At 35.6% G+C, this 12,704-nt stretch overlaps 2 protein-coding genes across 3 annotated transcripts; one reads left to right on the plus strand and one right to left on the minus strand.

The window, feature by feature from the left end:
- Positions 1-341: 341 nt before the first annotated feature.
- Positions 342-5,020, minus strand: LOC128181180 (uncharacterized PE-PGRS family protein PE_PGRS46-like). 2 transcript variants are annotated; one of them, XM_052849484.1, is made up of 3 exons: positions 4,919-5,020; positions 1,559-2,758; positions 342-476 (listed from the first exon to the last, which is right to left on the minus strand). In XM_052849484.1, exon 2 carries the CDS (start codon positions 2,745-2,747, stop codon positions 1,560-1,562), a length of 1,188 nt encoding a protein of 395 aa, XP_052705444.1. In that variant the 5' UTR covers positions 2,748-2,758; positions 4,919-5,020; the 3' UTR covers positions 342-476; position 1,559. The 2 variants fall into 2 exon arrangements, with proteins under 2 accessions (XP_052705444.1, XP_052705442.1); XM_052849482.1 differs by lacking the exon at positions 4,919-5,020 and adding an exon at positions 4,112-4,162.
- Positions 5,021-9,295: 4,275 nt separating this feature from the next.
- On the plus strand, positions 9,296-12,581 carry LOC128181076 (spidroin-2-like). Its single transcript, XM_052849329.1, has 3 exons — positions 9,296-9,428; positions 10,853-12,173; positions 12,495-12,581. The coding sequence occupies exon 2, from the start codon at positions 10,853-10,855 to the stop codon at positions 12,146-12,148; it is 1,296 nt and encodes a 431-aa protein (XP_052705289.1). The 5' UTR covers positions 9,296-9,428; the 3' UTR covers positions 12,149-12,173; positions 12,495-12,581.
- The last annotated feature ends 123 nt before the right edge of the window (positions 12,582-12,704 follow it).

Below are 12,704 nucleotides of genomic sequence, written 5' to 3' on the forward strand. Positions count from 1 at the left end.
TAAAAATTCACATATTTCACTAGTTAACGGTCATTTTCCTATATTTTTATATGGACTCTTTTTTAAAAGAAGATCAATACAGTCTAATAATTGTCACGACCATCGAATGGTTGTTATTATCCTAAACGATATTGGGTGTTTTGAAATCACCATGGTAAACAGCATCTTTCTGCGTAATATTAAGATTTGTTGCCATATTTTCTCGACGCTTTTTGTCTGTGGTTGTTATAACTGTCCTTTGCAAACCTGAGGATTTTCTTCTGTTACTAGTTCAATAATTCCAACATTATTAGCACATGTTTAAGACTACCTCGAAAAGCGAAAAACAACCATAAGATTTTGCTACATTTTTTAATGTGAAAGTCCCCGGGCGTCTGACAAAAAGATGAATATGATATACATGTACAATAAATGTTTTAGAGAGACCAGATTTTTACATCAAGTGCTTCCTTTTTCCAGAAGTCGGGCTCGAAAGCCTGAAAGATAAAATAAAAACGAGTCTCTTTAATTCTTTTATTAATGTGGATAAAAGTACATTATGATCAAAATAGGATTTAAAAAACCTTCACTGGTTTGAATTTCTAAATTTTACAACATTTCATCAAAATTGAGTTGTAAAAATTTTGAAGTCTGAGGTAAAAATAAAAAAAAGTTCCAACACATGGGGTTCGAACACATGACTTACAAAGTCGTTGTTAACGCTTAATAACCAATTGCGATAAACTATTAGGTCACAATTTTGGGAATTATAATTTCAATTTATTGTTTATTTCGAAAGGAAGTGCGTCACAACATGGAGGCCAAGGTTTCCCTTAAAATTCTAAATATATATCATCAAAACAATGAAAAATTTCAGTGAATTTCTGTGCTTTATTTTTCTTTCGTAATTATAAGTATATATGGTATAATTATGTTTTAATTCACCAAATTAATTTGTTTCCCCTTTTGCTGTGGAAGGAGAAATGATTAATTAAGAAAAAGGGAAATATTTAATTAGGTTTGTTTAAGGAGGCCGATTTGGTTTCTATAGCAAAACTCTTTTATTTTTAAACCATTTGTCATTTCTTTTCAAGGGTCGTATCAAATTAAAGGTACATTTACTATAGGAATATATAGGAAACTGTCATTTTCCACACTTCGAAGCAGATTTAAAAAATCCTACTACGATTTGTTTTCTCAAATTGTTATATATTATTAGTAATATCATTTTTTTAACTTTTATGTAAAAACACTAAATTCTTCCGTCCGGCTTTTATTAAGGGCCATCTCAAAATATTAAAATGCGCTAAATTTTGCTATATATTTGGAGCATTACGGATGAAGATTGATATAATGGATTCATTCAAAAGATAAAAAAATTAAGTAAATAGCATTATTCTGTGAATAAATTTTCAACTGCTATGATTTTGACTTTTTCTTTAATGTTAATTCTTATAACGTACACATACAAAGCTTCATGTTATCATAACACCATAAAACCACAATGTCATTGCTCCCCTATATACCGTACAACGGAAAAATCGTTTAAAAATAAAATTTTCCTTCTTTAAATAGTTACCTTATGCATTATTATTTAATTCTAGGTAGCGTCCACCTGGAGAGCCCAGTGATTCTGCTAGTCCGGCACTTCCGGTTCCGCGGCCTAGAGACCCTTGTCCTTCCAATGCACTAAACTGAGTGCTGAAACCTTGTCCATCTCCACCTTGAAGGTTGAAGTCCAACCCAGGGCCTCCACCGGAAACGGAAAAGTCGCCGCCAAAACCGGAAACCCCAGGACGATAGTTGTATAAATAATCATAATCACCAGATGACGAGAATCGATCGCCAAGATCGAAGCGTCCGTCTAAACCAGTGTATGGATTAGGATATCCTGAACCGTCCAATCCACGGTAAGATTCATAAACTGAGCCAGCACCGCTACGTCCAAGGCTGGCTTCATAGTCATATCCTAATGGCCCGTAGTAACCACTTGAAATCCTCCCACCACCTAAAGGCCCGAGATCACCAAGTCTTCCGGTAAGTAAACCGTCTCCTGGGAAGTCACCGCTCAGAGGTCCGTCACCGCCAAGAGGTCCGTCACCACCAAAAGGTCCGTCACCACCAAAAGGTCCGTCACCGCCAAGAGGTCCTAAACCATTACGAGGTCCCAAATAATCATAAGGCCCGGGGCCAACTTCAGGTCCTGCACCATCATAAGGCCCTATGCCATCATACGGCCCTATGCCATCATAAGGCCCAAGGCCAACATCAGGTCCAAAGTCGTTATTTGGTCCAAAACCATCTAGAGGTCCTACGCCACTATCCCCAGATAATGGCCCACCACTTCCTAAAGGTCCTAGGTCACTCCCACGAGGTCCAAACCCAGATAAAGGTCCATCAAGATCATAGGGTCCATCACTAGGTACAGAAGGAAGACCACCAAATTCATTGTAGGTTTGGAATCCACCAGAGAATGGCGCTACTGTTCTAATTGTAGTGCTTCTCCTGGTGTAGGGATACACCGAGCTCAACCCGATGCTTTGTCCTCCGGTAACACCACTGGCCAGGAAAGTTGAATCCAAAGTACGGCTCAGGGAGGATCCGGAAATGCTGCCGAAGCGGCTGAGGGTTCCCCTGTTGTATCCCGCGTAAACTGGGGGAAGGATTCCCGTGATTCCTAGATTGATGAATCTTGGGCCTCTGTAGCGATGGCCTTGAACTGAAGCCACGAAGGCCGCCGCTAAAAGTGCAAAAACGAGTCCCCGCATAGTGCTAGACTCTGGAAACAAAAATAGAATATGTTTTTGTTATGTAATACGGATCTATAATAAAATGATAAGATTATCTAAAACAGTGTTGAAAAATTTTGTGAAAAAATGTTTCCTGAAAAAGTATGCAGAGGGTTACAAAAGTGAGGTGGCTACTAAAGCTTTTTTTCTGATGAAATGTTTTACCGGATTTCCCACCTCGACTTTAATTGGAATACTAGTATACTGATTGAGTGTAGCACCAACACGATCATATATATACGAAATACATTTCGAGTTTGAATAACTTAACACATGAGATTATGTTGTTCTGTGTTGGACGGAATGGTAAACATGCATTCGCAGATCTAAAAAAAAATATTCCGTGGGGGTGGGGGGGTTGGCATGGGAACATTTTGTTTGCCTAGGGAGGGGGCAATTTCCAAAAGGTTTTTTTTTTATTGGAATTTGATAAATGACCCCCTCTTGATCGGCGTATGAGTCTCAGTGATTAATTACAGTATTCTCTCCGTTTTACGCCGTGATTTTATTGGAATGATGATCAAGCGTAGCACTCACCTATTCGTAAGTACGAGTTACACGTAAAAAAATATTTACCTACAACCTGTTAATAAAAAGTAAGGAAAGTCCAAGTTGTTCTGAAGTTTATCAGTATGAAACTACACAACAAGTTTCAAATCAGTTTACCAAACCATTTTCAAAATTGGGTTCGAAAAAAGTTGGGACAGAATGACGGTCAGACAGACGGAGGGTGAGACGGCGAGTTAGACTCAATTAGGTCTCCTCCGGTTTAATGGTACAGGGCGACTTAAAACCAGAGACAAAAAATTGAAACTGATACTGTAAATTTCATGTCTTACGCTAGTGTTTGATTCAGCAAATCTGCAGTTGGTATATTTTTATTAAGTTTGATTACAACTTTCAGAAAAACAAGCATTCTGAGAGTATTGCATAAGCAATACACGTCACCCACCGGTTTGAACAATGCACTGATATGCAGAATATTGAACCCGAACATTAAAAAATTGGAATATAAAAAAATTAATTTTCTCGAAAATATGTCAACCAGACGCTACAAAAGTGTAAACTTCTCTGTAGTTTGACATTCTGAAGCTGTTCGACAAATTTCATATTATTAAAGAAAAAAAGCGTGGAAAACTGAAGTGGGACAGACAGACGGACGGACTGACGGACGCAGAGGAAAGCTATAGTCCCCTCCGGTGAAAACCGGTAGGGGACTAATAAAAACTAATATTTGAAATTATCAACGGGAGGTCTCGCGACTCTACCCAAATACCGATTCTTCATGTTGAATTTGGAATCTACGATATATGAAACATAAGTAAAATATGGAATTTACGTACCGTAAAATGCCACAATCTTCTGGAAAAGGAACACTGCTCTAACTTTATTTAGAATTATTGGTAACTTATACACAATGAACTTGAATACCATTGGATAATTCTGGCCAATGAAATTACGGATAGTCAATTAACCTGCGCAGTGAAACTTTAAATACTATATAAATTGTATCCACATAAACAGATTTGAGACCTATCATAAGTCTTAAAACGACTTCACAAAAGCCTGTAAAACATCATGTTTATTTGTAAATAAGAATATTAAATGAATTATATTATCATGATAATAATTCATACAAAAATCAAATCAAAAAGAACAAAGTGAAACAGACATAAACAATTTTAAAAATGACCGCGGTCACATTATCTAATTCCGCATATTTGAATAGCAAGTTGACATTCTGCTTAGAGATGAATTCAAAACCAAAATGTGTTAAACAAAGGCCGATTCAAGTTTGCCTTTGAGAAAGATATTGAAACATGTATCACGTTTTGTAATGCTACTCAACAATGAACGAATGGCCATTTATTAATGATTAAAGACATGGACTATGCAGTGACATTTTTGTATTACAGTAGTCATTTAGTACTACATACCAACTACTCTCTATGATCTTCACTTTTTATCAGATATAATATCAACAAACCAATCATTACAAAATCAAAATTATAAAGAAATTGTGTTTGAATTTTTTTTAAAATATTTTTACACCTAACGGTTATTTTGTAACCGGTTACCATCGTTCCGAACGAACAACCGGTAAAGCGGTTAGCAATTGCCATCCCTAATATAAACTCTTCTTTTCTTACCTTGTGAACAATCTCCCCGGGCCTCACAAAAACAAATAAAACAAATGCTAATTTTTCGTAAGTGCAAATAGTTCTTTTCTGGGTTTTTTTTTTTTTTTACTTTTTCCGGAAAATGAATGACCCTCCTTTCTGCGTTCTTTTTTTCTCAGTCAGATTTTTTGTTACCTCGACAAAAGAAATGCCGAACTTTTAGTCTGATTTGCATCATTAGTTTCAAACACTTTCAAATACATATTACATTAAATGGTTGGATAATTAAATAATTAAAAACTTCACATCAGGTTTTAAGTTATCATTTCTCTATCTAAAATGCATATAATTTATCTTGTTCAAGGGCACGTTTATCTACGTGTATATTTGTAGATGCATTGTATATATATTTCAATCGCATTTAGTCATGAATTGGAATTATAAGTTCTCGTTGAGGGAGCGTACTTGTCCATTCGAAAGCGCGCCAGGCGTGCACATCGTTTGGTAAAAAACAATTGAACGAAATATAAAAAAGGTAGAAATTAACTGTTTCAAACAAAGTTTGTTTTCATTCAAAATGCGAGGAACGGAGACCATTTTGTGAATTCATGTCAGTTAAACTTAAGTACACATGGGACGTTTCTTAATTTTAGATACATTTCCATAAATAATTAGTTCTTGTTTATTTGTAACTTAACCTGTTGATATCAACAAATGAAAAGGAAATTACCAGGCTACTTTTGGAGTTAAAATATTTTGGATTTTATTTATAAATAAAGTCTTTGCTTATATTTTCCATGATATGATATAAAAGATAAAAGATTCTTAAATAAAATGTTATCAACACATCGTGGAGATAACAAATTTGAAAAATAATGGAGGGTACAATTTCCGAATTGATAAAACTGTGACAATCTACTAGTGCTGAGTTGATGAGATAATTCGAAAGATAAGGACGTGAATTTTTTTTTTCATTTTATATACTCGCTTTTCCCTACTGTAATTGTTTTTAAAAAAATATCGATTAATTTATATCACAGACGTTGATGAAAACATTGAAATATCATAGTTATAATTGATACTTTTCTACGAATGAAGAAAAGGTATGAATATTCTTTAGGAGCAAAGATTAAACGACTACAGAGTGACGCGGACTTAGATGAAAACATGCACTTTTGCATAAGGCGAAGACAATTTTAGACGATCTTATAACAATGAATATAATGTTCAATGGTGGTCACACGCCTGTCAAATTTAATGACCGATTAATATCATCCATACCTATCTAACCCGCTTATAATTTAAATTTGGGCATATGAGGAGTTGTTTGCACGAACCAATGCATACCGATAAACAAGCAATGTAATTTGTCTCAAACGGTGCATTGTAGGAAAACATTGCGAAAAACAAAGGAAAATGTGACAAATTGAAAGTTTAATGGATTCTGACTGATCATCTAGCTTTGTCTTTCATTATCTACGTACAATGGTTTTTTTGTGTGTGCAGTGCCAGGTATATGGACCAGTAATGGATGATCGCAATGATCTACGCGGCAGATTTTTACTTGTATATTACAAGGAAGTCGCCATCGCATTTCACGAGGATGTGCGCTTTATGCAAACAACGAAAAGACGTTTCTTCTCATCCATTGATTTTAAAGATTACCAATAAAGACTGTTCAATTAACAGTCGCCATTTTTCGTTCCATCTATGAACTGTCCCGTTGAATTTTCTCCTTAAAATCAACTAAACAGTCATTGACGAAATAATGTCATTTATTAATGACGAATCAGAACTTGCTACAAATGAAACACATTACAGAGAGATATTTCAGTCTTTTTGTATTTTTAATGACTTTTTTAATACATAAACGATAGCAGAAAAGATTTATATAAAAAAGAATAATAAATATTGATAAGTACGTTTGGATTGAAAAAATATACATGTTCACATGTACCCTGACTTATAAATTTGAAGTTAGTTGGAGACTTTATATAAATGCAGAAAACACATTGTTAAAAAATTATTATTTATTTTCTTTTTTTTTTTGGGGGGGGGGGGGGGAGGGTCGAATTGTAATTCAAAAAGATCAAAACCAAGCGTATATATAATCATCGAATATAGTGTCTCTCATTCATTTATAATTAATGCCTGGACAAAACGGAAGTCCAGCAAGGCCTGTCTAGTTGTACATATTTACAAGTGGGTGGCATCGTAAAAAGTGACGACGTCAGAACGATTTAATATATACAAGATAATATATGCAATTCAACGTGGTGAAGTTTCATACAAGCATTGACCATCAAGAAAACAGCATAAATAAAATGGCTGTTTCCTGATGCGTGAATAGATTGATTGTTGCTTATCTTTCAGTCAGGGACCATTAAATTCTTTGAGCTTTCAGAAATAAACAGCATTTTAGAATGGAATGGGCGTGGCTTTTTGTGAAATTATTCAAAACGTATCGTGTAATGAAAGCTTTATACGGTGTGCGAGGGAAAAAGTCGAGTGATTGAGAGGACAGATGGATAGCCATGCAAAATTAATAAATAATTAATAATTAAGAAAGAATTTCAATTTTAAAAGGAATTGAAGAGTAGAGTGATAAAATTTCAGAACTCTTATGGATCATTTAGGAAGAAATTGATTTCGAAAAATTTTGACTTGATTTTTTCCCAATAATTTTTATTCAATTACTTTGTATCTAATATTCATATTTGTATCGTATGTTCACATCTAATCAAGGTTTACGAATGCGGTATGTCATTCAAATGAAAGATATGAAGATCATTTTAGACGATAAACCGATGCAAAATCGATGTGTGATGCAAATATTTAGCATGCACATGTATATGTTACATTAAAGTTTTAAAATTCAGAGAATTTAAAACTATCTATAAAAATTGTTATAGATAGTTTTAAATTCTCTGAATTTGAAAACTTTAAGGTAACTTATATACATGTACCGAACGTTAACTTTGTCTCAGATATGAATTTTGCGTGACATTTTTAGTCGAAGTTCACGTGGAAAAAGTACTCAAACGAATTCCTCAAAAACGTGAAATTCATGTCCGTAAACATTTAATTGTGCAACGTATGAATGAAATTAGGAATGTTGTGTCACTCAACTAATTTACACTGTGATCTGCTTGCTAGTCTTTTGTTTTCATTGCGTTTTTTATTTTTCGGTCGAAAAAAGCAATGCAAAGTCGGGTTTTTTTTAAATGCTAGAATGGACTGCATGTATTCTTTCTTTTGTAACAAATACCGTGTTAAATATCTCCGATTTCCATTCATTTTCTTTTTACTGCTCTCTGTAAACGCGTGCTTAAATATATCATATACATATATATACAGGAAAACTTCTCATGCAAGAAAATTAAATGCAAGAATATTTTGGTTTTAGTTTCCAGATTATGGATTTATAGATGAGTAGAATTACGATCGGTGCTAAATGAAAGTAAATTTATATCTAATGTTTCGTTGGCCATAAAAGAGCTTAATGGCATTTTTAATTGATGATTATTTACTTGATGACACTGTGCAAAATATAAACAATTAATCTTAATCGGAACAAAGCCTCCACAATATAATAAATAAAGGATGGGTGCATGTAAGGAAAAGTCGGTCAAAAGAGTAAAATAGATATGGTTACGTATTCCTACAGAAAATTAGCAATGGTTGAGAAGTTTCTTGATTATGATGGAATACGCTCAAGTGTATATATATATCTGTATATTTTAATTAATTACAAAACCTTTTGATTATGTAAATAATATGCAAAATGACGTTTTGTGATTTTTATCAAATTCATTTTCGTCTAAAAATCTATTAAAACTTAAGGTTAAACACACAATTATATGCGTCATAACATTTCTTGGTAATTTTTTTTATTCCTTTTAATTGTTTACGTGTGTTCAAGCGTCCTCGTGACTTTGTTTTTATGATATGAATCAAGATAAAAAAAAATACCTTGACAAAGTCACTATATATACGTAATATAGACATTGTTATCAACAAGAAATAATTAATATAAATCAAAATAGATGATTTGACCCGCTTCCGATTATCTCTGAAGCTGAGAATTATGCTATGTATTTTTATGAATAATCGTAAATCTTCAGCAATTCCAAAGTCTTCTTGCACACATTACAGCTCATTCCCACTGATAATGAAAAATAGTAGTCTGTTGCATGTTCAGATCATGTACTATACATATTGCGGTATTACAAGGTGGGTACAGTTGATGGATCGATTCTTTCTGTTTTCCTTAATGTCATTGATGCTTCGCTTCGGAAAGAAAGATATACCGAACACATTAGCCAATTAACCATCTCTGGGTCAGTGATTGTCCTTTTACGAAAAACAAACGATGCATTAAAAGAAATTCGAAATGAAGAACCTCAATATAATTGGAGGCTGTCAAATGAATGACAGTCGAGTCATTCTTGAGAGGGCGTGGCTACTATATAAAACCTCTTTCCAGATCTTTTCTGCTGTCCACATTAGTTAGTAATCCTTGTCTAACGAAACCACGGGGGTAAGTTTTTACACAAATATATTTCCTATGATTCCGTATTACAACGCTTCATTTATCGACTGCAGTATAAGTAACTAAAATTTTGAATTATGATATCAATAAGTAACTATAAGGATGGAGTGACATACGGCCCCCAGTAAAAATGGAAAAAAAAATAATAATAATAAATTTCGGATTTTCTCTTTTTAGTCTGTGTGTACCTAACTTTTGATATATATGCATTCTTATAGATTGATTTCCCTTTCTTACCCAAGAAAAATCATTTTCATGGGAGATAAAAAAAAGTTATTTATGATTGGGGTTACACTGCTTACATTCCATCTCTGCAGACGTTAAGCATCGCCCCATATATGGAAGCCTTTTAAAATACTGTTAACCTTTTACAATGTTACTCGTATGTGCCACGTGTATATCACGTGACATAGTTTTCCGTAAGCGTGTTCGACGTGACGTACTTTACATGCAATTTACCTTCGTTTATAAGAAAACATTATTTGTAAGTTGTATTATCAACGGATTTCATATCTGATCGCTAGCCCCCCCCCCCCAAAAAAAATAGTGAGAATTCGGCGGCTAAATCCCCTCCCCAATTGGTAGTTCATCGATAAATTAAGTCACGATTTGCTTTATAATAATTGAGAAATATTAATTATCTTGATTTAACATTTTTCTGATTGTCTCTGAAAAATGAATTTTGCTGGGGCACCATGTTTATACATGGATGTAAAATATGTTTCTTTTGATAAATAGAAGCATTTTAAAATTTGCTACAATCTTTTATTTTGCCTTATCAAGAAAACACGATCGAGTACCTCACGTTTTGTTTATAAATGTGTTGATGAAGCTTTTCTAGAGTTTGATGAAAATAATTGCATGATCTGCTTTAACTTTAAACTTTGACGGACAGTCTTCCATCCAGCTATATTAGTTGATTTGTACATATGATATATACATGTAGTTTGATATATTTCAAAAGGATGATAATCCTTTAACATATGAAAGATGCCCCTTTTTACACAATAAATTAAATAAATTATAGAAAATCTACCATGCCTTTAACAATTTTAAAACAAGAGTGAATAACTATATGACATATTCTGATTTGATAGCTTGGATCGTTATTTATTATAATACAGGCATAATCGATAATTTTGCACACCTTGTAACAGTAACTTTCAGTCTGGTTTGTGACCCTTTCCTAACATTGAATAGATTTGGTGGACCTTAATGCAAAAGCTGATGTGTACATGATAAGATATGAAGGAATTAAGGAAAACAATATATACCCATGACAAACAATGCACTCAGACACCTTTTCATATTCTAGAGAGAATGGGGATAGATGGGTTCGAGACTGTTGTCTGCTATCACTGGATATGCTAAAAAACTCTTTGTAATTTCACTAACATTTTCTCTCTCTTCAGATGTCGTTACTGTGGTTCTGTGTGCTACTCCTAGTAGCGTCGGTTTGCGGCAACCCTCCCGAGGTCATCAACTTGGGGACACGCTTCATCCCCCGCTATCACAATCAATACTCGGATCTCGTGGCCAGAATACTAAGAGCCCGAGGCATCCGAGTGTACTCGGTCCATGACGTCGGGGCCTTAACATCCACAACATTGAGCAGGCGCTTCTACGGTATCGGTGGGGACTCCTCTCTGGGTCTGGACAATACCTTCGTCAGAAGCTCTGTAGCTACTGGGAGGCCATCCATTACTTACGAGGAATTGTACGGCGGTGTGGATACATCCGATTTACCAGATGCAGCCGTTCCCCTTGTAGGCTCTACTTCGTTTCCTGGGCCATATGGGCCTGAAACAGGCGGACCTGGACCCTATGATCTAGGACCTATAGGAGATGGACCCGGACCATATGGACCTGGGCCCTATGGACCAGGAGACGGACCTGGACCCTATGGTCTGGGGCCAGATGGTGGATCCGGACCCTACGGACCAGGAGACGGACCGGGACCCTATGGTATAGGGCCAGATGGTGGCTCCGGACCCTATGGACCAGGAGACGGACCTGGACCCTATGGTCTAGGGCCAGATGGTGGATCCGGACCCTATGGACCTGAATTAGATGGACCGGGGCCATATGATGCTGGGCTAAGTGGATCTGGACTAAGTGGCTTTGGAACCGCTGGAGTCGAAATCGGTGGATCAGGTCTCTCGACTGCTGGACTTGGAGTAGATCGGTTATATGATGAAAGCTATATTAATGGACCCCGCGGGACTGGGTTTGGTGATTTCGGTGGTCTAGATGATGGGTTTTCAACTTCATCGGGTTCTCTACTGACAGGAAGTTCTTCTATCTATCCAAGTACCAACTACGGACCCCTTTCAACAGGAGGTAGATCTTCCGTCTTTACGTCCTATCAGTCGACATCTCCCACATACACCGACTTATACAACAGACGATTCTCATCCGCCGAGCTTGGTGCTGGTGCTGGGATAGGATTAGACGGTGCCCTAGGGTCCGGCTTCTCGGCTACCAGTTCCTTTGTCGATACAACACCTTACTCCGGTTTTTCTAGCGCTGGGGCAGGTTATTCCGATGACTATGGTCTTGACGGTGGCCTAGGATATATGAGGCGCTACAGGAGAACTTACACTCTACCCGGGTACTCGTCTGTTCAACGAAGGATTAGGTATCTTCCGCGTCGTCAGTTCACCACCAGGGTAGTCAATTACCCTCCCACAGTGACCACCTACCAATAAGTCTGGTGCACTGGTCGTTAGACAGGTAATTATGTTAACATGGAGTAAAAGCATATAATACAAAGATGTAGTACTTGGTTAAGCAAAACGGAAAAAGGGAGGTGTCTCATATCAAATATTACACTTTTAATTTTTTTTTCAAGTAATATATGGTTGACAATATAAACTTATTTAAATTTGATCTAAAAACCTATGGTTGTACTCAAAACTGTTTTCACATCCGATAAAGAACCACAATGCTGTTTTGTCATCTAGAACCTCAAAGTAAAAGTTTCACATATCTTTGCCACTGTATTTCATTTTTATGACGAATTATAAATTAGATAATTCTTTTTATTATTTTCAGGAAGACGCAACTATAAATTCACATCTCTCATTTGTAAATAGACGCCCGAGGTTGAATAAATCATACATGCATTACTGGTAGCCAATACATTTTGTTGATGTTTTTTTTTATTATAATATCGTATTTTCCCCAAGCATTTGATTGCTTGATTGCTGTCACATGACCAAACTACAAATTCTCAAATAGACCCTTTAATTTTATACTAAAAAT

This window comes from Crassostrea angulata, chromosome 4, assembly GCF_025612915.1.
Source record: "Crassostrea angulata isolate pt1a10 chromosome 4, ASM2561291v2, whole genome shotgun sequence".
NCBI lineage: Eukaryota > Metazoa > Mollusca > Bivalvia > Ostreida > Ostreidae > Magallana > Magallana angulata.

Coding starts and splice junctions, on each gene's coding strand:
- LOC128181076 (XM_052849329.1), top strand. CDS start 10,853: ATGTCGTTACTGTGGTTCTGTGTGCTACTCCTAGTAGCGTCGGTTTGC.
- LOC128181180 (XM_052849484.1), bottom strand. CDS start 2,747: ATGCGGGGACTCGTTTTTGCACTTTTAGCGGCGGCCTTCGTGGCTTCA.